Consider the following 27725-nt stretch of genomic DNA (forward strand, 5'->3'; position numbering starts at 1 on the left):
ACAAATTGGAATTAAAATGATACAAATCTAAAAATAAAAATTCTGCTGATTCTAGAACACAAGCCTATATGGACACATTGATTCAACATGAGGAATTGGCGGCTAAAGAAATAAGCAGAAAGGAACTAAGGGTGTTTTCCAGTGGAGGCTGCTGAGAGGAGGACGGCTCATAATAATGTCTGGAACGGTGCAAATGGAATGGCATCAAACCATGTGTTTGATGTATTTGATACCATTCCACTTATTCCGCCACAGCCATTACCATGAGCCCGTCCTCCCCAATTAAAGTGCGACCAAACTCCTGTGGTTTTCACATTTACATTCGGAAAGTTTTCAGACCCCTTGACTTTTTCCACGTTATGTCACGTTACAGCCTTATTCTATTTATTTTTTATTTTTTTTAATGTCCTGATCAATCTACACACAATACCCGATAATGACAGTCAGTCGGCTTTAAAAGAACCAATCTCAGTCTTTTTAAAGTGAACTCTGGGTTTAAAAAAAAACAAAATATCTCCGTTCTCTTTACAATTCACACTGCCTTTGCCTTTGAATGAGGACTCAACTCTTTTGCAGTTCACTTAACCTTTTTTAAGGTCCAAGTCCTCTTTGCATTCCCATTGCTATGTTGAGAAAATATCCAAGATATCTTTCCAACATTCACTCAGTGCACCCTGGGTAAAAGTACAGTACAAGCCATTCCATCAGAAAGTTCAATCGGAAAGCTAGATATACTGTACCTACTTACATTTTGGAAGCTAATAGATTGCATTTTGTTAAAAGATGAGACATAACATTTGTAATCAGAAGATAATATTAACATGTAGATATTACTGGTAACAGATGAATTACCAAAAGAATAACTGCATACTAAATAATGCTGTGGGCCTAATTTAAAATTGTACACTGAATGTAGTTTACTTTAAGAGCTATAATGGACTGTGTACCTATGTTGTGAATCTCACCATATATGTGGTTGTCTTCTCACTCTATTCAAACCCCACAATTGAATAAACAGCTTATGAAGCTATATTAGCCTATAGATCAACATATTAAAACAAATAAAACTCTATATTATGAAAACAAAGTCAATATTAAGAAGGTGTTCCTAATGTTTGGTATACCCAGTATATATAAAGGTTCAGCCCAAAGCTGTCTAGCGAAATTGCAACATTGTATCAATTAGCCTTTTCCCAGCTTTCAGAGTTTCCCTGGCCAGTGAATTTTGGACAGACACAACTGTTTTGCGCAAAGGGAAGTGTGTTCAGGTATTTTATGATGTTTCCACTGGATTTATGGGATCCTCAGAGCATGACATTTTGCTCTTTCACACCGAGGCCTGGTGATTATCAAGAGGGAGAGTGTTGGAAACATTTATCAAATACTGTGAGGAACTTTATCTATTCACAATGGATTTGTTTTTATTGACTTCGTTGACACTGTACGGTGAAGAAGAAAAAATGACTGAGAAGCTCAGCTCATTAGTGGTGGTGAGATAAGACAATCAGAAATCAGACATCCTACATTTGCGTGCAGCAGGCCATTTAGCCTACTTCTATTCACATGCTCAGTAATCAGTAAGAGGACAGAGAAACCAGACAGTTGCTCATTTCTCACATGGATCCTCCAAACAAAATACAGTGAAAAAAACGGTATGGTATGAATGGTATGAAATCAGTGGAGGCTCCTTAGAGGAGGAAGGGGTGGACCATTCCTACTCAGTGAATTTAATAAAAATAAAAATAGTGAAACATTAAACAAGTTGTCCTTTCCAGATAAAACTATACTAAATATATTCACGTCACCAAATAACTGATTAAAACACACTGTGTTGCAATGAAGGTCTACAGTATAGCCTTAGCAGTCTGGGGTAGCACCATTGTGTAGCTGGAGGACAGCTAGCTTCCGTCCTCCTCTGCATACATTGACTTCAATACAAAACCTAGGAGGCTCGTGGTTCTAACCCCCTTCCATAGACATACACAGTAATTATGACGACTTCCAGACGATGTCCTCCAACCTATCAGAGCTCTAGTAGCATGAACTGACATGTTGTCCACCCAATCGATGGATCAGAGAATGTATCTAGTACTGAAAGCATAGCTAGCACTGCTGTGCATAAAATGTGGTGAGTAGTTGACTCAGAGAGAGAAAGACAATCATTTTTAACAAATGTATTTATTTAAAAAAATGAAGGAGAAGCAGGGAGAGAGAGAGATTTTGTTGTATTTTTTTCAGTTACTTAGCTAGCTAACGAAGCTACCCAATTTAGCCTTCTCAAACACCCAGCTCAGAGAGGAATGCTATTTATGTTAGCTAGCTGGCTAAGGCTATCCAACACTAGAACTCTTCCAAGTCAAGGTAAGCTTTCGGTTTATTGCCACTGGGGCCCACTGGTGTAAGTGCTAAACTGCTTGCTTTACACTGTGCTGCGTGATTGTAGTGGGTTTACTAAAGTGTTAGTTCTAGTAGCTATATTGACTATGACGTTAGCTAATATGGTGACATTAACAACGATGTAGGCTGTGTGTGGCAGTAACCGGTTATGCGGTATGAAGGTTTAGCTTGGAAAGCTTTTTTTGCCTGGTCACGTACAGCTGTTGTGTTGTGCACTGAAGTCCACAAGCGAAGGGAAAAGGTGAGAGGAGAGCACATAGATGCAAGAAGGAAATATACAATGAGCAAAGTGATGATGGTGTTTGTATGTGGCTGCTATGAAAGTAAACTTCATGGCAAGGGTGGTCAGGGGTGTGTTCATTCCGCCAATTCTGTTAAAATACTTTTATTTAAACTGAAGCAAACGGAACAAAACGGGGATAAACCTACCTGAATTTGTCCAATAGAAACCCTCATTTGCAACTGTTTGGACTAATTATTACACTCTAGATCAGCTAGATTCAGGCCACAGTGTGTAAGGAGGTATGCAATATGTCACTGTCTGCAATCTTGATTACTCCAATTTGCCTCTTGACCTGTGCATCTACTTCTAATCTTTAATTTGAATTTTAGGTTGCAGCAACCTGATGATGGGTATAGGGAAAATGTAAGTATCATGTAGTAGCCTAAGCCTATCGATGTTACATTGAACTGACAATCAAATATGAATAACAGTCATCCAATATGCTGTAATAGAAATAAGGCCATGCTCCACCAACAGCCACTGTATGAAATACACCAAAACTTGTTTCTCACAAGTGTAGCAGGTTGTGAACTCTGCAAACAACATTTCCCCTCCAAGAATGAGAAACAATGACTGTAGAGCCCTAATTAATCCATGCATTAACATAGATGTATGTAACCACATGACAGGGATTAACAGTAAATGGGGAACTGGTCAAAGGGCAAACAATTAACACAATAAAACAATGAATTCGCAATAATTGTCAGAAGACAGCTCAGAGCGTTCTGGAGAGTTGAGCGCGTTCTGGAGAGAGACGCGCCTATATCTTCGCTACACACCGCTCCCCTTTCTTCTTGTCTCAACATTTCAAATTATACTCAAGAAACCTTATCTTCACACATATTTTAGATGCATTCCTTTTCACTGACAGCCAGCACCTGAATAATCAGCTATACTTTATTAGAAAGGAGATTTTTTTCAACCCTCCTGCGCTCAGCACCCCCTACTCGAAACATATTCCCAAAGCTATGGATACCTGTATGTGGAGGCAAGTGGGTAATATACATCCTGGGTTGGTCTCGTGACAGTGGTAGCCTAATGAGCTAAATATCAGTACAATATTCACAATTAATTATTCTTATCATATTGGTCAGATTATTAATTTCAGACAATGAAGAAGTGTGTGATCGCGGTGCTGTTTAGTGCTGAGTGATAGGAGGGAGCGGTATGACAGAAAAAAATATGAATATGAATCCATATCTCTCCTCCCCGTGACGTAACAGTCTAGTCCCGGGGAGCGTTGGTCTCCGGTCCCGTCTTATCACTAAGCAGTTAGTTGGGCATCCAACAACCATCGAACGAGCTCTGTTAACTATACGGCGCAGCTTCACGGTTTCTTCGCGGAAGAAGCCTCCCTCTCTGCCTCGCTTTGTGTATTATTCCACTCTTCGCTCGCTATCTTTAGTCGAAGTCGGACATATCATTAGTGAACAGTTTTACGGCTTGAAGGAGAGAGAACGTTGGGACACGCTGAATAGAAGGAGCGGACGGAAAGGATCGAGAGAGAGAGAGAGAGGTCACCGTGCCCTGTCTGCATTTCGCTCTCACCACGCCATGAAGATGCAGAGAATATCCGAGGTGGTGCTGCTGATGGCCGGGGTTGCAGTGGGGCTGTGTGCCTGTCACACAGTGAAAGGTAGGTTAAGGGGAACTTGGCGCTCCCTACCCCTTGCGTGGTGCGCTCTCTCTGTCACTTTGCAATGTGCTTATTGTTGAAGAGGCGGCAATGGGAGGGAGGAATATAGGGAGAGGAGAGAGCGTCCATATCGGAGTATTTTCACCTCTAATGTGGGCTGATTGCGCTGTGATTGTATTAATTTACAATCTATGATATCATATGGTTAAATGGCTGTGATTTGTAAAGCAGTCGAGGCAGAGGGGGAATTATAGGGAGGCTGGCTGATAGGTCTATTTCCGAGTGGAGGTGCCTCTGGGACCTGTCATTTCTTATCAGGGGGAGTGGTGCCGCTGCGTTGAGTCCAATGTGTCCAAGTTTTCACTGTGACATCTGCCTATGGATATGGTCCATGTGATGTGCATGTTATAGCCTGCCTCCTCGAACCGACCGAGACAGATCTTGGGTTTTTGAAGAGATATGAGGTGGTAAGAATAGTATTAAGTAGTCTGATATCTTATTGATGTTGAGGACTATTTAGGCATATAATGTCCTGATGCTGATATAAATATGAGTAAGCCCCTACGTATCAGATATTGATATGATGATGCCGATGCTGCTGCTGATGGTGATGATGGTGCTTATTATTATTATTATTAGCCTAGGCCTGTTCTTTTTCTTTTGTTATCAGCCATATAATATGATGAGCGATTAATTTATATCGTTAATGGATTGCGGACTGCACTCCCTCGGTGAGCTAAATATATCTGTGTTATAGCACATATGAGACTAACTGCTCACGAGCCACTCCGGTGCCACAGGTAAATTGGTGGATCTGGCACCAGGTACACATTAATAAACTCCCCGTAGACTGTGGCTGCTGTTTGGGGAGCGTAATAACAAATGTGGCACCTGTCACTTTGTCTGGCAGCAGTGGCAGTTGCCGGATGCATGATTAGGTGTTGCTCCGCGCCTGTCCCTGTGCGTCGGATAGAAAGCAGCCTTTGCGTCTGGCTTCACATGCGCCCAATAGGCCTATTCGTCTCTATCTGTTGACCTAGTAGTATGGATGCATATGATAAAAACAAATGATCGGAGTAGGGAGGCGAAGCTTGTGCTTCATCTGCATTTTCAATTGAATATGATTATAGCCTGACCCGGAGCAGAGCGCGCGCGCGCGCGTGTGTGTGTGTGAGCGAGAGATAGGGAATGCACTAGCTGTCTATGGTGCTGATTTGCAATAAGAGCCTGAGTGTGTTTTAATGTGTTGTCAGTGGTGCTGAAGTTACCCATATGAGTGTTGGTGTTTGTTTACAAGTGGATACATGGTCTGTCACCAACTCCATCCACAAATGTGTAGACTTTGTTCATCTCGAGATAGCATGATAGTAGCTCAGGACTGTTGGACTTTTCAAGCCACTGCTCGGCTGCTAAGTGAGAAGTAAACACATTACCGTCGAGTCAATAGGGGTGGAAACGCCGGCACACCACAGTTCTAATTAAGTCGCCAGGGCCGCAACATAGGAGAAAATGAGAGCCCATTGTTTAGATACAATACATGACCAAAAGTATGTGGACACCTGCTTGTCGAACATCTCTTTCCAAAATCATGGGCATTAATATGGGGTTGGTCCCCCCTTTGCTGCTATAACAGCCTCCACTCTTCTGGGAAGACTTTCCACTAGATGTTGGAAAATTGCTGCAGGGTCTTGCTTCCATTCAACCACAAGAGTATTAGTGAGGTTGGGCACTGATGTTGGGCGATTAGGCCAACAGGTATTCAATGGGGTTGAGGTCAGGTCTCTGTGCAGGCCAGTCAAGTTCTTCCACACCGATCTCAACAAACCATTTCTGTATGGACCTCGCTTTGTGCACGGGGCATTGTCATGCTGAAACAGGAAAGGCCCTTCCTCAAACTGTTGCCATAAAGTTGGAAGCACAGAATCGTCTAGAATGTCATTGTATGCTGTAGCATTAAGATTTCCCTTCACTGGAACTAAGGAACTAACTAAAACAGCCCCAGATCATTATTCCTCCCCCACCAAACACAGTTGGCACTATGCATTGGGTCAAGTAGCGTTCTCCTGGCATCTGCCAAACCCAGATTCGTCTGTCTGACTGCTAGATGGTGAAGCGTGATTCATCACTCCAGAGAATGCGTTTCCAATCCTCCAGAGTCCAATGGTGGCGAGATTTACACCACTCCAGTCTACACTTGGCATTGCGCATGGTGATCTTAGGCTTGTGTGCTGGCTGCACGGCCAAGGAAACCCATTTCATGAAGCTCCCGACGAACAGTTATTGTGCTGACGTTGCTTCCAAAGAGAGTTTGGCACTTGGTAGTGAATGTTGCAACTGAGGACAGACGATGTTTATGCACTACATGCTTCAGCACTCGGTGGTCCCTTTCTGTGCCACGTTGAAAGTAACTGACCTCTTCAGTACGGACCATTCTCCTGCCAATGTTTGTCTATGGAGACACACCTGTCAGCAACGGGTGTGGCTGAAATAGCCGACTACACTAATTTGAAGGCGTGTCTACATGCTTGTCTATATGCAGTGTATATGCTGCTATCCTGGCCCTCTAGCCGCATTTAAAGATGACATTTTCAATTGCCATCTTTAACTCCGTGTAAAAGCGAGAGAAACGTGTGAGACATACAGTAACATTCTGAACATGTAACATAGTAACATTATCTTCTGTCATGATGCAGCTTTTCCTTAAAATGTTCCATGCGACAGTTAGAGAAGACTCAGGAATTGGCTGTTCTCCAGGACAACTTTGAGGCGCGGTCTTCCCCTGTCATTTTCTGTGTAGCCACCGTTGCATTTCAAGAACCGTGAACTAACGACACTCCTTTTAATCAAAGAGATTCTCAAAGCATCCGCTCCAAATCTAGAGCTGTGTGTTTATGCCCGTAAGTATGTGTGTTGGTCCATGTTGACAGCAGCCAAGTATGCAAAACTGCGAAGAGGCGGCGAAGCTATTTACAAAGGCATTATTGCATTCACGGTTGCACACTGTGGCTCAAACGATTTCTCCCACAACCCACCATGTCTCACGCTCAGCAGCGTGGTGGGGAGAATTTTTTCGCGGTTGAGTAGAAAGCGGTGCAGAGGTTTTTGCCAGAGCTGCCCGGAGCTGCGCTTTTGTGTAATTCCAAGCAATATGAACTATGAATTTAGATAGCTCATTACCTACAGTATGTGTATTTTCATTTAGCTACCCACAGCGTCTGTTTCCATCGAGGAACCTTTTGCAGCTTTATTATTTTTGGGGGTAGACACACAACTATTATTTTTCAATCAGAAAGTACACACAAACAGTACTTCAAATGTAATATGACTCAGTCCATAGAGGAAGCAAAGTATTACGTGGTAATACAATTTGGCCAACTGCAGGAGTATTTTGGATGCTGTTGGTTGACTACTGTATATGTGAAAACGAGGTACAGAATGCATATTTCAATGCACAAGGTTAAAATAAATCAAGATAAACAGAGTTATGATTAACAGAAACTTCCACCTTCATTATAAAATTAGGTATTATTTCAATATAGGCTATGCTTCCTCTATAGAAGCACCTGACCTATACCCTGAGTATACCAAACATCAGGAACAGCTTCCTAATATTCAGTTGCACCATTTTATAGAAACGATGAGAATCGAAAGGTTCAGAACTTTTGTGAAACATCACAGCACAATGGCAAATATAAATCAAAACTGGATGGTGTTCAGAGATGCAGTGCATTCAGAAAGTATTCAGACCCCTTCACTTCACTTCACACTTCACACTTCACAGACCCCTTTCACATTTTGTTATGTTACAGCCTTATTCTAAAAATGTATTAAATCGTTTTTTTTACCTCATCAATCTACACACAAAATGCCATAATGATAAAGCAAAAACAGGTTTTTAGAAATGTTTGCAAAACTGAAATATCACATTTACATAAGTATTCAGACCCTTTACTCAGTACTTTGTTGAAGCACCTTTGGCAGCAATTATAGCATTGAGTCTTCTTGGTTATGATGCTACAAGCTTGTTACACCTGTATTTGGGGAGTTTCTCCCATTCTTCTCTGCAGATCCTCTCAAGCTGTCAGGTTGGATGGGGACCGTTGCTGCATAGCTATTTTCATGTCTCTCCAGATATGGTTGACCAGGTTCAAGTCAAGCCAGCTCTGGCTGGGCCACTCAAGGACATTCAGAGACTTGTCCCCGAAGCCATTCCTGCGTTGTCTTGGCTGTGTGCTTAGGGTCATTGTCCTGTTGGAAGGTGAAACTTCGCCCCCAGTCTGAGGTCCTGAGCACTCTGGAGCAGGTTTTCATCAAGGATCTCTCTGTACTTTGCTCTGTTCATCTTTCCCTCGATCCAGACTAGTCTCCCAGTCCCTGCCGCTGAAAAACATCCCCACAGTATGATGCTGGCACCACCATGTTTCACCTTAGGGATGGTGCCAGGTTTCCTCCAGATGTGACGCTTGGCATTCAGGCCAAGGAGTTCAATCTTGGTTTCATCAGACCAGAGAATCTTGTTTCTCATGGTCTGAGAGTCCTTTAGGTGCCTTTTGGCAAACTCAAAGCAGGCTGTCAGGTGCCTTTTACTGAGGAGTGGCTTCCGTCTGGCCACTCTACTATAATGGCCTGATTGGTGGAGTGCTGCAGAGATGGTTGTCCCTCTGGAAGGTTCTCCCATCTCCACAGAGGAACTCTGGAGCTCTGTCAGAGTGACCATCGGGATCTTGGTCAACTCCCTGATCAAGGCCCTTCTCCCCCGTTTGCTCAGTTTGTCCGGACGGCCAGCTCTAGGAAGAGTCATGGTGGTTCTAAACTTCTTACATTTAAAAATGATGGAGGCCACTGTGTTCTTGGGGACCTTCAATGCTGCAGACATTTTTTTGTACCCTTCCCCAGATCTGTGCCTTGACTCAAACTTGTCTCGGAGCTCTACGGACAATTCCTTTGACCTCATGGCTTGGTTTTTGCTCTGACATGCACTGTCAACTGTGTGACCTTATAGAGACAAGTTTGTGCCTTTCCAAATCATGTCCAATCAATTTAATTTACCACATGTGGACTCCAATCAAGTTGTAGAAACATCTCATGGATGATCAATGGAAACAGCATGCAACTGAGCTCAATTTTGAGTCTCATAGGAAAGGGTCTGCATACTTACGTAAATAAGGTATTTCAGTTTTTTATTTATTTTAGATTCTTCAAAATAGCCTCAAATTTAAAATTTGCCTTGCTGACAGCTTTGCACACTTTTGGCATTCTCTCAACCAGCCACATGAGGTAGTTATCTGGAATGCATTTCAATTAACAGGTGTGCCTTGTTAAAAGTACATTTGTGGAATTTCTCTCCTTCTTGATGCGTTTGAGCCAATCAGTTGTGTTGTGACAAGGTAGGATTGGTAGACAGGAGATAGCCCTATTTGGTAAAAGACCAAGTCCATATTATGGCAAGAACAGCTCAAATAAGCAAAGAGAAATGACAGTCCATCATTACTTTTGTAACGTCCTGACCAGAGTTATTATGTGTTTTGCTTGTTTAGTGTTGGTCAGGACGTGAGCTGGGTGGGAATTCTATGTTGTGTGTCTAGTTTGTCTGTTTCTGTGTCCAGCCTAATATGGTTCTCAATCAGAGGCAGCTGGTAATCGTTGTCCCTGATTGAGAATCATATATAGGAGGCTTGTTTTGTGTTGGGATTTTGTGGGTGATTGTTTCCTGTCTCTGTGTTTGTCTGCACCAGATAGGTCTGTCTCGGTTTTTTCACATTTGTTATTTTGTATGTTGTTTGTAGTGTTTCACTTGTTCTTTAATTAAACATGTTGAACACTAGCCGCGCTGCACTTTGGTCCTCTCCTTCACCCCTGGAAGAAAGCCGTTACAACTTTAAAACATGGGTGGTCAATTCAGAACATTTCAAGAACTTTTAAAGTTTCTTCAAGTGCAGTCGCAAAAAACATCTACCTCTATTATGAAACTGTCTCTCATGAGGACCGCCACAGGAAAGGAAGACTCAGAGTTACCTCTGCTGCAGAGGATAAGTTCATTAGAGTTACCAGCCTCAGAAATTGCAGCGCAAATAAAAGCTTCACAGTGTTCAAGTAACAGACAACATCTCAACATCAACTGTTCAGAGGAGACTGCATGAATCAGGCCTTCATGGTCGAATTGCTGCACAGAAACCACTACTAAAGGACACCAATAAGAAGAAGAGACTTGCTTGGGCCAAGAAACAGGAGCAATGGACATCAGAACGGTGGAAATCTGTCCTTCGGTCTGATGAGTCCAAATGTAAGATTTTTGGTTCTAACCGCCGTGTCTTTGTGAGATGCAGAGTAGGTGAACGGATGATATCCGCAGGATCTCCGCCTGTTCCCACCGTGAAGCATGGAGCAGGAGGTGTGATGGTGTGGGGTTGCTTTGCTGGTGACACTGTCTGTGATTTATTTAGAATTCAAGGCACACTTAACCAGAATGGCTAACACAGAATTATGCAGCGATACGCCATCCCATCTGGTTTGCACTCAGTCCCACTATCATTTGTTTTTCAACAGGACAATGACCCAACACACCTCCAGGCTGTGTAAGGGCTATTTGACCAAGAAGGAGTGATGGAGTGCTGCATCAGATGACCTGACCTCCACAATCACCCGACCTTAACCCAATTGAGATGGTTTGGGATGAGTTGGACCTTAGAGTGAAGGAAAAGCAGCCAACAAGTGTTCGGCATATGTGGGAACTCCTTCAAGACTGTTGGAAAAGCATTCCAGGTGAAGCTGGATGAAAGAATACCAAGAGTATGCAATGCTGTCATCAAGGCAAATGGCAAACTTTGAAGATTCTCTAAAATATAAAATATATTTAGATTTGTTTAACACTTTTTTGGTTACTACATGATGTCTTCACTATTATTCTGCAATGTAGAAAATATTAAAAATAAAGAAAAACCCTTGAATGAGTAGGTGTGTCCAAACTTTACTCTGGTACTGTATATATATGGGCGATTGGAAATTATGCAAACAATTACATTGATGAAAGCTACAATCTATCTGCAATATTAAAGCTGATCTACCCCCTAAAAATAAAAAAACAACATCAATAAGGGATCATAGCTTTCACCTGGATTCACCAGGTCTGTCTTTGATTTGAAATGGAGCAGGTGTTCTTCATGTTTTGTATAGTCAGAAGAGGACCCCATCAGCCAAAAAAAAGTGTTGACAAAAAAAAGAGGCAGATTTATGTCCCCCTTTTGAGCGAGGAAGTGCATTATCGGTGCGCTCTATAAATCCCCGGCCGGAGGCAGCACACATCCTGCCTGCCGTGCTGCGACTAGAAAACCATGGTTCAACATGGAGGAGGACATGTTGTTACCTATTATATTATATCCTATTTAGCCGACGCTTTTATCCAAAGCGACTTACAGTCATGCGTGTGTATATTTTTACGTATGGGTGGTCCTGGGAATCAAACCCTCTACCCTGGCGTTAAAAGAACCATGCTCTACCAACAGAGCTACAAAGGACCACCTCTCTGATCTCAGTACAGCCTTGCTTGTCTCTCCTATTTTTAGGTCTGGGTGAGAAAACCAAGGCTCAGAGTGGAGGAGTGCAGTACATCACTGATCCTAGATCAGTAATCTCTTTAATTTATATCAGGCTCAGCAATTTCACTGATTTCAAATCAGTGCTCTAATCTCAGATTATGGCAAAGTATGGAGGAGTGCTACCTCATTGATCTCAGCCCTGCCTTATCGACCTTACTTCAGATCAGGGTTTTGCTAATAGAGTAGTCTTAATTCACTGATCTCAAATCAGATTCTTCTTCTTATATAGACCATTGTTTAGTGATCAACTTGTGGTGGCCTTTAGTGGCCTTGTTGTTAGAGTGTCCATCCAGTGTTTGGATGGTTGGGAGTTTGATCCCTGTTTGAGCCATACAAAATACTGTAAAAACGGGAACCAATGCATCTCTGCTTGGCACTCTGCAGATAGATTGGGGGTAAGGCTGCTTATTTGATTTAACTAGCCAAGTCAGTTAAGCATATATTCTTATTTACAATGACAACCTACACCAGCCAAACCCAGACGACGCTGGGCCAATTGTGCACCGCCCTATGTGACTCCCAATCATAGCCAGTTATGATATAGCCTGATGAGGGATCCTCCTCATCAAAAAAGCTGACTAGCATAGCCTAGCCTAACGCGGCAGGGATATCATATAATATAATTTCATGAAATCACAAGTCCAATACAGCAAATGAAAGATAAACATCTTGTGAATCCAGCCATCACTTTACTAAAACATACATGTTGTACAGCAAATGAAAGATACACTGGTTCTTAATGCAACCGCTGTGTTAGATTTTTAAAAATAACTTTAGTACAACGTACAGCATGCAATAAATCAAATCAAGTTTATTTTATATAGCCCTTCGTACATCAGCTAATATCTCGAAGTGCTGTACAGAAACCCAGCCTAAAACCCAAACAGCAAGCAATGCAGGTGTAGAAGCACGGTGGCTAGGAAAAACTCCCTAGAAAGGCCAAAACCTAGGAAGAAACTTAGAGAGGAACCAGGCTATGAGGGGTGGCCAGTCCTCTTCTGGCTGTGCTGGGTGGAGATTATAACAGAACTATGCCAAGATGTTCAAAATGTTCATAAGTGACAAGCATGGTCAAATAATAATCATGAATAATTTTCAGTTGGCTTTTCATAGCCGATCATCAAGAGTTGAAAATAGCAGGTCCGGGACAGGTGGCGGTTCCATAACCGCAGGCAGAACAGCTGAAACTGGAATAGCAGCAAGGCCAGGTGGACTGGGGACAGCAAGGAGCCATCACGTCCGGCAGCCCCGACGCACGGTCCCAGGGCTCAGGTCCTCCGAGAGAGAGAAAGAGAGAGAGAAGGAGAGAATTAGAGAGAGCCAAGATTTTCAAAATGTTCATAAATGACAAGCATGGTCAAATAAGAATCAGGAATAAATGTCAGTTGGCTTTTCATAGCCGATCATTAAGAATTGAAAACAGCAGGTCTGGGACAGGTAGGGGTTCCATAACCGCAGGCAGAACAGTTGAAACTGGAATAGCAGCAGGGCCAGGCGGACTGGGGACAGCAAGGAGTCATCATGCCCGGTAGTCCTGACGTATGGTCCTAGGGCTCCGGTCCTCCGAGAGAGAGAAAGAAAGAGAGAAGGAGAGAATTAGAGAGAGCCAAGATTTTCAAAATGTTCATAAATGACAAGCATGGTCAAATAATAATCAGGAATAAAAGTCAGTTGGCTTTTCATAGCCGATCATTAAGAGTTGAACAGGTAGGGGTTCCATAACAGCAGGCAGAACAGTTGAAACTGGAACAGCAGCAAGGCCAGGTGGACTGGGGACAGCAAGGAGTCATCATGCCCGGTTTGCCGTGACGTATGGTCCTAGGGCTCAGGTTCTCCCGAGAGAGAGAAAGAAAGAGAGAACGAGAGAATTAGAGAGAGCATACTTAAATTCACACAGGACACTGGATAAGATAGGAGAAGTACTCCAGGTATAACCAACTGACCCTAGCCCCCCGACACATAAACTACTGCAGCATAAATACTGGAGGCTGAGACAGGAGGGGTCAGGAGACACTGTGGCCCCATCCGATGATACCCCCGGACAGGGCCAAACAGGAAGGATATAACCCCACCCACTCTGCCAAAGCACAGCCCCCACACCACTAGAGGGATATCTTCAACCACCAACTTACAATCCTGAGACAAGGCCGAGTATAGCCCACAAAGATCTCCACCACAGCACAAACCAAGGGGGGGCGCCAACCCAGACAGGAAGATCACGTCAGTAACTCAACCCACTCAAGTGACGCACCCCTCCTAGGGACGGCATGAAAGAGCACCAGTAAGCCAGTGACTCAGCCCCTGTAATAGGGTTAGGGGCAGAGAATCCCAGTGGAGAGAGTGGAACCGGCCAGGCAGAGACAGCAAGGGCGGTTCGTTGCTCCAGAGCCTTTCCGTTCACCTTCACACTCCTGGGCCAGACTACACTCAATCATATGACCTACTGAAGAGATAAGTCTTCAGTAAAGACTTAAAGGTTGAGACCGAGTCTGCGTCTCTCACATGGGTAGGCAGACTATTCCATAAAAATGGAGATCTATAGGAGAAAGCCCTGCCTCCCGCTGTTTGCTTAGAAATTCTAGGGACAATTAGGAGGCCTGCGTCTTGTGACCGTAGCGTACGTGTAGGTATGTACGGCAGGACCACTAAGCTGGCAGGTTGGCTAACAGCCTGCTGCCTGGCCTGCACCCTATTTCATTGTAGAGCTAGTGGAGTTAGAGCCCTATCTATGTTTGTAGATAAGATGAGAGCACCCCTCCAGCTAGGATGGAGTCCGTCACTCCTCAGCAGGTCAGGCTTGGTCCTGTTTGTGGGTGAGTCCCAGAAAGAGGGCCAATTATCTACAAATTCTATCTTTTGGGAGGGGCAGAAAACAGTTTTCAACCAGCGATTGAGTTGTGAGACTCTGCTGTAGAGCTCGTCACTCCCCCTAACTGGGAGAGGGCCAGAGACAATTACTCGATGCCGACACATCTTTCTAGCTGATTTACAGGCTGAAGCTATGTTGCGCTTGGTGACCTCTGACTGTTTCATCCTAACATCGTTGGTGCCGACGTGGATAACAATATCTCTATACTCTCTACACTCGCCAGTTTTAGCTTTAGCCAGCACCATCTTCAGATTAGCCTTAACGTCGGTAGCCCTGCCCCCTGGTAAACAGTGTATGATCGCTGGGTGATTCGTTTTAAGTCTAATACTGCGGGTAATGGAGTCGCCAATGACTAAGGTTTTCAATTTGTCAGAGCTAATGGTGGGAGCCTTCGGCGTCTCAGACCCCGTAACGGGAGGAGTAGAGACAAGAGAAGACTCGGCCTCAGACTCCGACTCGCTACTCAATGGGGAAAACCGGTTGAAAGTTTCTGTCGACTGAATGAGCGACACCGGTTGAGCATTCCAACAGCATTTCCCTCCAGAAGCCATGAGAAAATTGTCCGGCTGCGGGGACAGTGCGGGGGGATTTATACTAACGTTACTATCTGTACTTACTGGTGGCACAGACGCTGTTTCACCCTTTCCTACACTGAAATTACCCTTGCCTAACGATTGCGTCTGAAGCTGGGCTTGCAGCACAGCTATCCTCGCCGTTAGGCGATCATTCTCCTGTATATTATGAGTACAGCGAATGCAGTTAGAAGACATCATGTTAAAGTTACTACTTAGCTTCGGCTGTTGAAGGTGCTGACGAACCATGTCCAGATAAAGCGTCCGGAGTGAAAAAGTTGAATGAGGGAAAAAAGTTGTGATGGAAAAACTAAAAATATAAACGTAAAGTTGTCAGCTAGCAAAGCAAAGCAAAGCTAGCAAAGTAAAGTTGGCAACAAAACGCACAGCAACACGTCTGCAAATTCAAGAGGAAGTGACGTGACTACACACCGCAGTAGCTAAGCTCCCGTACTAAGCTCCCGTGAGCTTAGTGAGCTTAGTATTCTCCGCCTTGTTGGAGCCAACATAAATCACAAAAATACGAAATAACATCATAAATATTCTCTTACTTTTGATGATCTTCCATCAGAATGTTGTGCAAGGGGTCCTAGTTCCAGAATATATCGTTGTTTTGTTTTAGAATGTCCATTTCTTCTGTCGAATTAGCAACTTTGCCTAGCCATGTGGAGGGCAAATGTCCAAGAAATCTTTGCGCCTGGAACGAAAAATTCCAAAAGTCCCAATAAACATCGAATAAACTGGTCAAACTCAGTTGAAAATGCTACTTTATGATGTTTTTCTCATATGTATCCAATAAAATCAGAGCCGGAGCATTTCGTCGTGTATACCGAACGCATTTCAGAAGACAATGTGAGGTTCCCTGGTGCGCAGTTGAATACTGACAAAAGAGCGGACCTGTCACTCCAAAAGCTCTCATTCGGTCTCACATCAAGCTAGACACCCCATTCAACATTCTACTGCCTGTTGACATCTAGTGGAAGGCATATGAAGTGCATACAGATCCATAAATATAAGTCAGTTGAATAGGCAGGCCCTGACACACGAGCCCCATTTTCAGAATTTTCACTTCCTGTTTGGAAGTTTGCTGCCAAATGAGTTCTATTTTACTCACAGATATAACAGTTTTAGAAACTTCAGAGTGTTTTCTATCCAATAGTAATAATAATATGCATATTGTATGATCTAGAACAGAGTACGAGGCAGTTTAATTTGGGCTCGATTTTTTCCCAAAGTGAAAATAGCGCCTCCTATTAAGAAGAAGTTTTAACCCCTGCGTGTCCCCAGGCACTCTCATTTGTTGACTTCTGTAACCGAAAAAGCCTTGGTTTCTTGCATGTTAACATCAGAAGCCTCCTCCCTAAGTTTGTTTTACTCACTGCTTTAGCACACTCCGCCAACCCTGATGTCCTTGCCGTATCTGAATCCTGGCTTAGGAAGGCCACCAAAATTTCTGAGATTTCCATCCCCAACGACAACATTTTCCGTCAAGATAGAACTGCCAAAGGGGGTGGAGTTGCAATCTACTGCAGAGATAGCCTGCAAAGTTCTGTCATACTTTCCAGGTCTATGCCCAAACAGTTCGAGCTTCTAATTTTAAAAATGTATCTCTCCAGAAATAAGTCTCTCGCTGTTGCCACCTGTTATAGATCCCCCTCCGCTCCCAGCTGTTCCCTGGACACCATATGTGAATTGACTGCCCCCCATCTATCTTCAGAGTTTGTTCTGTTAGGTGACCTAAACATGGATATGCTTTACACCCCGGCAGTCCTACAATCTAAGCTAGATGCCCTCAATCTCACACAAATTATCAACGAACCCACCAGGTACAACCCTAAATCCGTAAACATGGGCAGCCTCATAGATATTATCCTGACCAACTTGCCCTCCAATTACACCTCTGCTATTTTCAATCAGTATCTCAGCGATCACTGCCTCATTCCCTGCATCGACTATGGGTCCGCGGTCAAACGACTACCCCTCATCACTGTCAAACGCTCCCTAAAACACTTCTGCGAGCAGGCCTTTCTAATCGACCTGGCCCGGGTATCCTGGAAGGACATTGACCTCACCCCGTCAGTCGAGGATGCCTGGTCATTCTTTAAAAGTGCTTTCCTCACCATCTTAAATAAACATGCCCCTTTCAAAAAATGTAGAACTAAGAACAGATATAGCCCTTGGTTCACTCCAGACCTGACTGCCCTCGCCCAGCACAAAAACATCCTGTGGCAGACTGCATTAGCATCGAATAGTCCCCACGATATGCAACTTTTCAGGGAACCAATACACGCAGTCAGTCAGGAAAGCAAAGGATAGCTTTTTCAAACAGAAATTTGCGTCCTGTAGCTCTAACTCCAAAAAGTTTTGGGTTCATGGAGAATAAGAGCATCTCCTCCCAGCTGCCCACTCCACTGAGGCTAGGTAACACTGTCATCACCGATAAATCCACGATAATCGAGAATTTAAATAAGTATTTCTCTTCTTCAATAAGGATTTCTCCATGCTTTCCTCCTGGCTACCCCAACCCCGGGCAACAGCTCTGCACACCCCGCAGCTACTTTCCCAAGCCTCCCCAGCTTCTCCTTCACCCAAATCCAGATAGCAGATGTTCTGAAAGAGCTGCAAAACCTGGACCCGTACAAATCAGCTGGGCTAGACCTCCTGGACCCTCTCTTTCTAAAATTATCCGCCACCATTGTTGCAACCCCTATTACCAGTCTGTTCAAGCTCCTTTTCGTATCGCCCGAGATCCCTAAAGATTAGAAAGCTGCCGTGGTCATCCCCCTCTTCAAAGGGAGTGACACTCTAGACCCAAACTGTTACAGACCTATATCTATCCTGCCCTGCCTTTCTAAAGTCTTCGAAAGCCAAGTTAATAAACAGATCACTGATCATTTCGAATCCCACCATACCTTCTCCACTGTGAAATCTGGTTTCCGAGCTGGTCACGGGTGCACCTCAGCCACGCTCAAGGTACTAAATGATATCATAACCGCCATCGATAAAAGACAGTACTGTGCAGCCGTCTTCATCGACCTTGCCAAGGCTTTCGACTCTGTCATTCACCATATTCTTATTGGCAGACTCAACAGCCTTGGTTTCTCAAATGACTGCCTCGCCTGGTTCACCAACTACTTCTCAGATAGAGTTCAGTGTGTCAAATCGGAGGGCCTGTTGTCCGGACCTCTGGCAAACCACCAAACGAGCTTCAATGCCATACAACACTCCTTCCATGGCCTCCAACTGCTCTTAAACGCTAGTAAAACTAAATGCATGCTGTTCAACTGCTCGCTGCCTGCACCCACACGCCCAACTAGCATAACTACTCTGGACGTTTCTGACCTAGAATATGTGGACAACTACAAATACCTAGGTGTCCGGCTAGACGGTAAACTCTCCTTCCAGACTCATATTAAACATTTCCAATCCAAAATAAAATCTAGAATCAGCTTTCTATTTTGCAACAAAGCCTCCTTCAATCACTCCGCCAAACATACCCTTTTAAAATGGACTATCCTACCGATCCTCATTTTCGGCGATGTAATTTACAAAATAGCCTCCAACACTCTACTGAGCAAACTGGATGCAGTCTATCACAGTGCCAACCATTTTGTCACCAAAGCCCCATATACCACCCACCATTGCGACCTGTATGCTCTAGTCGGCTGGCCCTCGCTATCTATTCGTCGCCAAACCCACTGGCTCCAGGTCATCTATAAGTCTTTGCTAGGTAAAGCTCCGCCTTATCTCAGCTCACTGGTCACGATAACAACACCCACCCGTAGCACGCACTCCAGCAGGTATATCTCACTGGTCATCCCCAAAGCCAACACCTTCGTTGGCCGCCTTTCCTTCAAGTTTTCTGCTGCCAATGACTGGAACGAATTGCAAAAATCGCTGAAGCTGGAGACTTATATTTCCCTAACTAATGTTAAACATCAGCTATCTGAGCAGCTAACCAATCACTGCAGCTGTACATAGCCCATCTGTAAATAGCCCATGCAAATAGCTGGACATAGCCCATCTGTAAATAGCCCATCCAATCTACCTACCTCATCCCCATATTGTTTTTTCATCATCTGCACATCTACCACTCCAGTGTTAATTTGCTAAAATGTAATTACTTCGCTACTATGGCCTATTTATTGTCTACTTCCTCACGCTATTTGCACACACTGTACATAGACTTTCTTTTTTTCTATTGTGTTATTGACTGTACGCTTGTTTATTCCATGTGCAACTCTGTGTTGTTGTTTGTGTCGCACTGCTTTGCTTTATCTTGGCCAGGTCGCAGTTGTAAATGAGAACTTGTTCTCAACTAGCCTACCTGGTTAAATTAAATCAAGGTGAAATAAAAAATAAAAAATAAAAAAAATTGCTTGGGGCTGGGATTATTTCTTCATGGTCTCTTATCTCTTGCACTCCTTTCTAGTTTTTCAGGAGGTGAACAATGTGTGTGTGTACATGTGTATGTGTGTGTGTAGGTGTGTTATAGTTGGAGATAAGCCTCTACTAATCACAGTGGGCAGGTGAGCTCTCTTGCTCCCCTGCTCTCCCTCTGGGGCTATTGCTGACCATACTTAGCACTAGACAGGCCCATTGATTTACTCCCTGAGGTGTGAAGAAGGGGGAGAGAGGAAGAAAAGAGAAAGCGAGAGAGAGAGAGAGAGAGAGAGAGGGGTGAGTGGAGAAAACACCAGAGGCTTTTATAGAATTAAGAAGGAACGTCCCTTGTCTTTGAGACTGCTCCCTGAGGAGAAGGGCGGAGAGGAGAGGAGAGGAAGGAGGGATTGCTTAGTGAGGGAAAGGAATAATAGAAGCAATTAGAGATAGATGGAGAAAAGTATTCACCCTCCCTCACCCCAGTGTTCACCCCACCTTTTAACAACCGCAGCAGCAAGAGACAAGGAACACACCTTACAAACCCATTAGTACCCAGAGTCTCCAGCATGACTGTGTTTTTTATTTATTTATTTCACCTTTATTTAACCAGGTAGGCCAAGACAAACCAAAGCAGTGCAACACAAACAACAGAGTTACACATGGAATAAACAAACATACAGTCAATAATAAAATAGAAAAGTCTATATATATATATGTGCAAACGTAGTAAGATTAGGGAGGTAAGGCAATAAATAGTCCATAGTGGCAAAATAATTACAATTTAGCAATTAAACACGGGAGTGATAGATGTGCAGAAGATGAATGTGCAAGTAGAGATACTGGGCTGCAAAGGAGCAAAAAAACAAAAAACAATATGGGGATGAGAATTGAACCCTGTGGCACCCCCATAAAGACTGACAGAGGTCTGGACAACAGACCCTCCGATTTGACACACTGAACTCTATCTGAGAAGTAGTTTGTGAACCAGGCGAGGCAGTCATTTGAGAAACCAAGGCTGTTGAGTCTGCCGATAAGAATCCGGTGATTGACAGAGTCGAAAGCCTCTGTCAATCTCTGTCAGAGCCGAAAGCAGACTGTGTGACTGTACGTGTTTAACTATACTTGTGGGGACCAGAAGTTGCCACAAGAATAGCAAACAAACAAAAAAAGTACCAACTGGGAACATTTTGTTAGTCCCCACAAGGTCAAATGCTATTTGTAAGGGATGTAGGGTTAAGGCTACAATTAGTGTCAGGGTTAGAATTAGGGTTAGGGTTAGGGTTAGGGTTAGGTTTAGCGTTAGGGTTAAGGTAAGGTTTTGGGTTCAAGGTTAGGGTTAGGGTTAGCGTTAAGGTTAGGGTAAGGGTAAGTGTTATTAAGGTTAGGTTTAGGGATAGGTTTTACAGAAAATTGGATTTTGAATGGGACTGAATTGTGTGTCCCCTCAAGTTTAGTTTGAGTGTGTGTATGTGTGTGTGTGAGATAGAGAGAGCGATTAAGAGTGTTTGTATTTTCTTTGTTTTCATGCAACACCAAAACAGAATAGAAACTTTTAGATAGAGGCTGTTGGCTAGACTCTTTCCCTGACACTTCAGCCAACTGTCTGGACATGCCCTTACACACACTCCCTGTCCAGAGTGCTAACCAGCATCCTCCACTTCTGCCTTGTTCTCTTCCTCAGTCTCCTTTTCTCCAATCAATCGCTTCCGCACCAATCTCACCAGCTCCCCCTCTCCATTTGTCAAAGCTGACAAGCTCAGATATCTCGCTGGTGCGCACTCTCTCTCTCTCTCTCCTCTCTCTCTCTCTCTCTCTCTCTCTCTCTCTCTCTCTCTCTCTCTCTCTCTCTCTCTCTCTCTCTCTCTCTCTCTCTCTCTCTCTCTCTCTCTCTCTCTCTCTCTCTCTCTCTCTCTCTCTCTCTGTCTCTCTCTGTCTCTCTCTCTCTGTCTCTCTCTGTCTCTCTCTGTCTCTCTCTCTCTGTCTCAATTCAATTCAATTCAAGGGGCTTTATTGGGAAACATGTGTTAACATTGTCAAAGCTAGTGAGGTGGATAATATACAAAAGTGAAATAAACAATAAAAATGAACAGTAAACACTACACATACAGAAGTTTCAAAACAATAAAGACATTACAAATGTCATATTATGTATATATACAGTGTTGTAACAATGTACAAATGGTTAAAGTACACAAGTACTCTCAATTCAATTCAATTAAATTTGCTTTATTGGCATGACGTAACAAATGTACATATTGCCAAAGCTTATTTTGGATATTTACAATATAAAAATAAAAGTGAGAATCAGAATTGTCAACGGGACAACAGTAACAACAATAACCAAGTGTCAAAATAACCATACATTGAACAATAACAATAAACATACAGTAGAGTACATGTGCAGGTTGATTGGTCTGTCAGACACTGTCCCTCAACTTATGGCAGGCAGCAATGTAGTGCGCTGCCAACCCACAGCTCTCTGCGTCCTCCGACAACAGGACTGGTAGCCTACTCTCATCAGAGAGGTCTTTGAAACCTTGAATAAGGGTTTCAAATCTGGGGAAATGACTCTCTCTAATTATTTTATATTTTTTACATTTTGTCAGGAATTGCAGCTCCGTCTCAGGTTCTGCTATTGTGCAGTGGTTGCACAGCCTTTCCTCTACAGGGAGCCAGGTTTTCCTGTGTCTACCCTTCTCAATGGCAAGGCTGTGCTCACTGAGCCTGTACTTTGTCAAGGTTTTTCTAAGGTTTTGATCAGTAACCATGGTCAAATATTTAGCCACAGTGTACTGTCGATTTAGGGCCAGATAGCACTGCATTTTGCTTTGTGTTTGTGCTTGTGTTTCCCAATAAGCAATATAGTTTTGTTTTGACTGTGTTGTAATTTGGTTTATCCGGATTGATTGGATGTTCTAGTCCTGAGGCTTCATTGTGTTAGTAGAACAGGTTTGTGAACTCAGCCCCAGGACCAGCTGGATGAGGGGACTCTTTTCTTTTCTCAGCTCTTGGCATTGCAGGGCTTGGTAATGATATGAGAGGGGGTCACTGTATTTTAGATGTTTCCAAAACTTAATTGCTCTTTTTTGAGTTTTTATCATTAGTGGATATTGGCCTAATTCTGCCCTGCATGCATTGTTTGTAGTTTTCCTCTGGACATGTAGGAGAATCTTACAGAACTCTGCATGCAGAGTTTCAATGGGGTGTTTGTCTTTTTAATGGCGTAGACTGCCCTGCATGCTTTCTCTCTCAGTTCATTCACTGCCTCATTAAGGTGTCCAGTTGAGCTTATTTTTAAACCTAAGTAATTGTAGTGTGTGCAGTACTCTATATATTTTGTACCAATTGAGAACTTTGGTCTAATTCCCTGAGTTCTGGATCTTCTCTGGAAAATCACTATTTTAGTTTTTTGGGGGGTTTACTGCCAGGGCCCATGTCTCTCTCTCTCTCTCTCTCTCTCTCTCTCTCTCTCTCTCTCTCTCTCTCTCTCTCTCTCTCTCTCTCTCTCTCTCTCTCTTTCTCTTTCTCTTTCTCTCTCTCTCTTTCTCCCCCTCTCTCTCTGTCTCTCTCTCTCTCTCTCTCTCACTCACTGATTCATCTCCATCTTATATGAAGAACAAGCCAAAACAGCAAAAAGAGGGTTTGTGGAGCTCAACAGACAAGCCTGGAGGAGCTGTGTTGATAGTGCGACCTGTTCCTCTCCACCACCAGAGTCTATCTGATCTCAGAGGAAATGAACAGAGTGAGACATGGAGAGAATGTCGTCTCCCAGTGACACATATCAATTCCATGTGTAGTGTAAATGTCACTCATGAGTCACACACACACATGCACACATACACACAAGCTCCTCAGGTGACAAAATACACACTACCACCCTCACATATGGTATGTCTCAGTCATTTATAGAATAAGCAACAGATGAAGTCCTCATTAGAGGTGCAACCCCCCTCCCCTCTCCTCAGTAGGGTTGTGTGTCAGTGCAACCCCCATCCAGGACCCCTGACAGTCATCTACAAGGGGTCTTCCATCTGCACACACGTCAGTCCCATGTCCCATGAGCTGTTTGACACATTTAGAACACGCTTAGTGCATTAGGACTCTCTTACGCACTAAACACAATTCGCGTGTGACGGTCATCCATCACTGTCTACTCTAACCTGTGATGGCTGTGATGTGCTGTTGGTCCCCTGATGCACTCCTGAATTTCAACCCTATCTGTATGTCAGACCCTTCCCTGACACGATGTCCTATAGAAACACCACATGTTCCTACTATACACTAGAGGAGACAGAAAGGCCCCAATACAACATCCATGAATACATACAGTATAACAAAATGTGATATCAAAGTATATTAATATTCACACTACCACCTTTCACTCCTCCTACATGCTCATTAACACCTCATTATTATTGCCAGAAATGGTCTTTGTGAAAACTGGCTGTCCACCAGGGCAGAAATGGTCTTTGTGAAAACTGGCTGTTCACCAGGGCAGAAATGGTCTTTGTGAAAACTGGCTGTCCACCAGGGCAGAAATGGTCTTTGTGAAAACTGGCTGTCCACCAGGGCAGAAATGGTCTTTGTGAAAACTGGCTGTCCACCAGGGCAGAAATGGTCTTTGTGAAAACTGGCTGTCCACCAGGGCAGAAATGGTCTTTGTGAAAATTGGCTGTTCACCAGGGCAGAAATGGTCTTTGTGAAAACTGGCTGTCCACCAGGGCAGAAATGGTCTTTGTGAAAACTGGCTGTCCACCAGGGCAGAAATGGTCTTTGTGAAAACTGGCTGTCCACCAGGGCAGAAATGGTCTTTGTGAAAACTGGCTGTCCACCAGGGCAGCGACACCAGAGAGGAGATAAGAGAAAAATGGATTAAAAAAAGTCTCTGTGGTGACATTTCTTCCCACTACTCCAACGATGTCACAATGTGTGTGTGTGTGTGTGTGTGTGTGTGTGTGTGTGTGTGTGTGTGTGTGTGTGTGTGTGTGTGTGTGTGTGTGTGTGTGTGTGTGTGTGTGTGTGTGTGTGTGTGTGTGTGTGTGTGTGTGTGTGTGTGTGTGTGTGTGTGTGTGTGTGTGAGAACAGCATGTCTACCAACTTCCCCTCAATCTGTAAATGAATAGCATATGGGATGACAACTGTTGCCTTCATGGGGAAATAGACAGATTAATTCAAATAAAACTTAGATAGGAGAACAGACATGCTAGTGACGAGAGCTTAACACCATCATCAAAGTACCAGAGCACAGGGAGAGTGTGTGTGTGTGTGTGTGTGTGTGTGTGTGTGTGTGTGTGTGTGTGTGTGTGTGTGTGTGTGTGTGTGTGTGTGTGTGTGTGTGTGTGTGTGTGTGTATTGGCATGGATGGGGGATATGGGAAATATAATGCTAAAATAACAATTATTGCTAAACCAATGTGTATTCCCTTGCCAACAATGAACATAATAGAATCCTATCCAATTCAGTAATTAATTTGATATTGAAAGAAAGTAACTGTGTACAGTATAAGTTGTGTTTCAATCTCTTGTCTTGATGTATTATATGTGTGTGTGAATGTCAGTACGGTGTGTCTGCATGGGTGCACGGGCATGCACATTTCTGTGTTTGTGTGTGTTCTTTATGGCAGTTCAGTGGAGAGTTGGGTACATCTTGTCCTGCAGTCTGGAATGTGTTGAGGTGTGGTACATCTTGTCCTGTTGTCCTGTAGTCTGGACTGTATTGAGTTGTGGTACATGTTGTCCTGTTATCCTGTAGTCTGGACTGTATTGAGTTGTGGTACATGTTGTCCTGTTATCCTGTAGTCTGGACTGTATTGAGTTGTGGTACATGTTGTCCTGTTGTCCTGTAGTCTGGAATGTGTTGAGGTGTGGTACATCTTGTCCTGTTGTCCTGTAGTCTGGAATGTGTTGAGGTGTGGTACATCTTGTCCTGTTGTCCTGTAGTCTGGACTGTATTGAGTTGTGGTACATGTTGTCCTGTTGTCCTGTAGTCTGGACTGTATTGAGTTGTGGTACATGTTGTCCTGTTGTCCTGTAGTCTGGAATGTGTTGAGGTGTGGTACATCTTGTCCTGTTGTCCTGTAGTCTGGAATGTGTTGAGGTGTGGTACATCTTGTCCTGTTGTCCTGTAGTCTGGACTGTATTGAGTTGTGGTACATGTTGTCCTGTTGTCCTGTAGTCTGGACTGTATTGAGTTGTGGTACATGTTGTCCTGTTGTCCTGTAGTCTGGAATGTGTTGAGGTGTGGTACATCTTGTCCTGTTGTCCTGTAGTCTGGACTGTATTGAGTTGTGGTACATGTTGTCCTGTTGTCCTGTAGTCTGGAATGTGTTGAGGTGTGGTACATCTTGTCCTGTTGTTCTGTAGTCTGGACTGTATTGAAGTTGTGTAACATGTTGTCCTGTTGTCCTGTAGTCTGGAATGTGTTGAGTTGTGGTACATCTTGTCCTGTTGTCTGGACTGTATTGAGTTGTGGTACATGTTGTCCTGTTGTCCTGTAGTCTGGAATGTGTTGAGGTGTGGTACATCTTGTCCTGTTGTCCTGTAGTCTGGAATGTGTTGAGGTGTGGTACATCTTGTCCTGTTGTCCTGTAGTCTGGACTGTATTGAGTTGTGGTACATCTTGTCCTGTTGTCCTGTAGTCTGGACTGTATTGAGTTGTGGTACATGTTGTCCTGTTGTCCTGTAGTCTGGAATGTGTTGAGGTGTGGTACATCTTGTCCTGTTGTCCTGTAGTCTGGAATGTGTTGAGGTGTGGTACATCTTGTCCTGTTGTCCTGTAGTCTGGACTGTATTGAGTTGTGGTACATCTTGTCCTGTTGTCCTGTAGTCTGGACTGTATTGAGTTGTGGTACATGTTGTCCTGTTGTCCTGTAGTCTGGAATGTGTTGAGGTGTGGTACATCTTGTCCTGTTGTCCTGTAGTCTGGACTGTATTGAGTTGTGGTACATGTTGTTCTTTTGTCCTGTAGTCTGGACTGTATTGAGTTGTGGTACATGTTGTCCTGTTGTCCTGTAGTCTGGACTGTATTGAGTTGTGGTACATGTTGTCCTGTTATCCTGTAGTCTGGACTGTATTGAGTTATGGTACATGTTGTCCTGTTATCCTGTAGCCTGGACTGTATTGAGTTGTGGTACATGTTGTCCTGTTGTCCTGTAGTCTGGACTGTATTGAGTTGTGGTACATGTTGTCCTGTTATCCTGTAGTCTGGACTGTATTGAGTTGTGGTACATGTTGTCCTGTTATCCTGTAGTCTGGACTGTATTGAGTTGTGGTACATCTTGTCCTGTTGTCCTGTAGTCTGGACTGTATTGAGTTGTGGTACATCTTGTCCTGTTGTCCTGTAGTCTGGACTGTATTGAGTTGTGGTACATGTTGTCCTGTTGTCCTGTAGTCTGGACTGTATTGAGTTGTGGTACATCTTGTCCTGTTGTCTTGTAGTCTGGACTGTATTGAGTTGTGGTACATGTTGTCCTGTTGTCCTGTAGTCTGGACTGTATTGAGTTGTGGTACATGTTGTCCTGTTGTCCTGTAGTCTGGACTGTATTGAGTTGGGGTACATGTTGTCCTGTTGTCCTGTAGTCTGGACTGTATTGAGTTGTGGTACATGTTGTCCTGTTGTCCTGTAGTCTGGACTGTATTGAGTTGTGGTACATGTTGTCCTGTAGTCTGGACTGTATTGAGTTGTGGTACATGTTGTCCTGTTGTCCTGTAGTCTGGACTGTATTGAGTTGTGGTACATGTTGTCCTGTTGTCCTGTAGTCTGGACTGTATTGAGTTGTGGTACATGTTGTCCTGTTGTCCTGTAGTCTGGACTGTATTGAGTTGTGGTACATGTTGTCCTGTTGTCCTGTAGTCTGGACTGTATTGAGTTGTGGTACATGTTGTCCTGTTGTCCTGTAGTCTGGACTGTATTGAGTTGTGGTACATGTTGTCCTGTTGTCCTGTAGTCTGGACTGTATTGAGTTGTGGTACATGTTGTCCTGTTGTCCTGT

The 27725-nt window shown here is 43.7% G+C and overlaps 1 protein-coding gene across 1 annotated transcript in view; it reads left to right on the forward strand.

Annotated features, from left to right (window-relative positions):
- Window positions 1-3923: 3923 nt before the first annotated feature.
- LOC139548503 (calsyntenin-2-like) overlaps window positions 3924-27725 on the forward strand; it is a 450777-nt gene continuing 426975 nt past the window's right edge. The window contains exon 1 of the mRNA XM_071358196.1: window positions 3924-4316. Within this exon, the coding sequence (XP_071214297.1) occupies window positions 4235-4316 (82 nt within the window). The 5' untranslated portion in view covers window positions 3924-4234. The remainder of the gene's footprint in view (window positions 4317-27725) is intronic.

This window comes from Salvelinus alpinus, chromosome 21 (assembly GCF_045679555.1).
Source record: "Salvelinus alpinus chromosome 21, SLU_Salpinus.1, whole genome shotgun sequence".
NCBI lineage: Eukaryota > Metazoa > Chordata > Actinopteri > Salmoniformes > Salmonidae > Salvelinus > Salvelinus alpinus.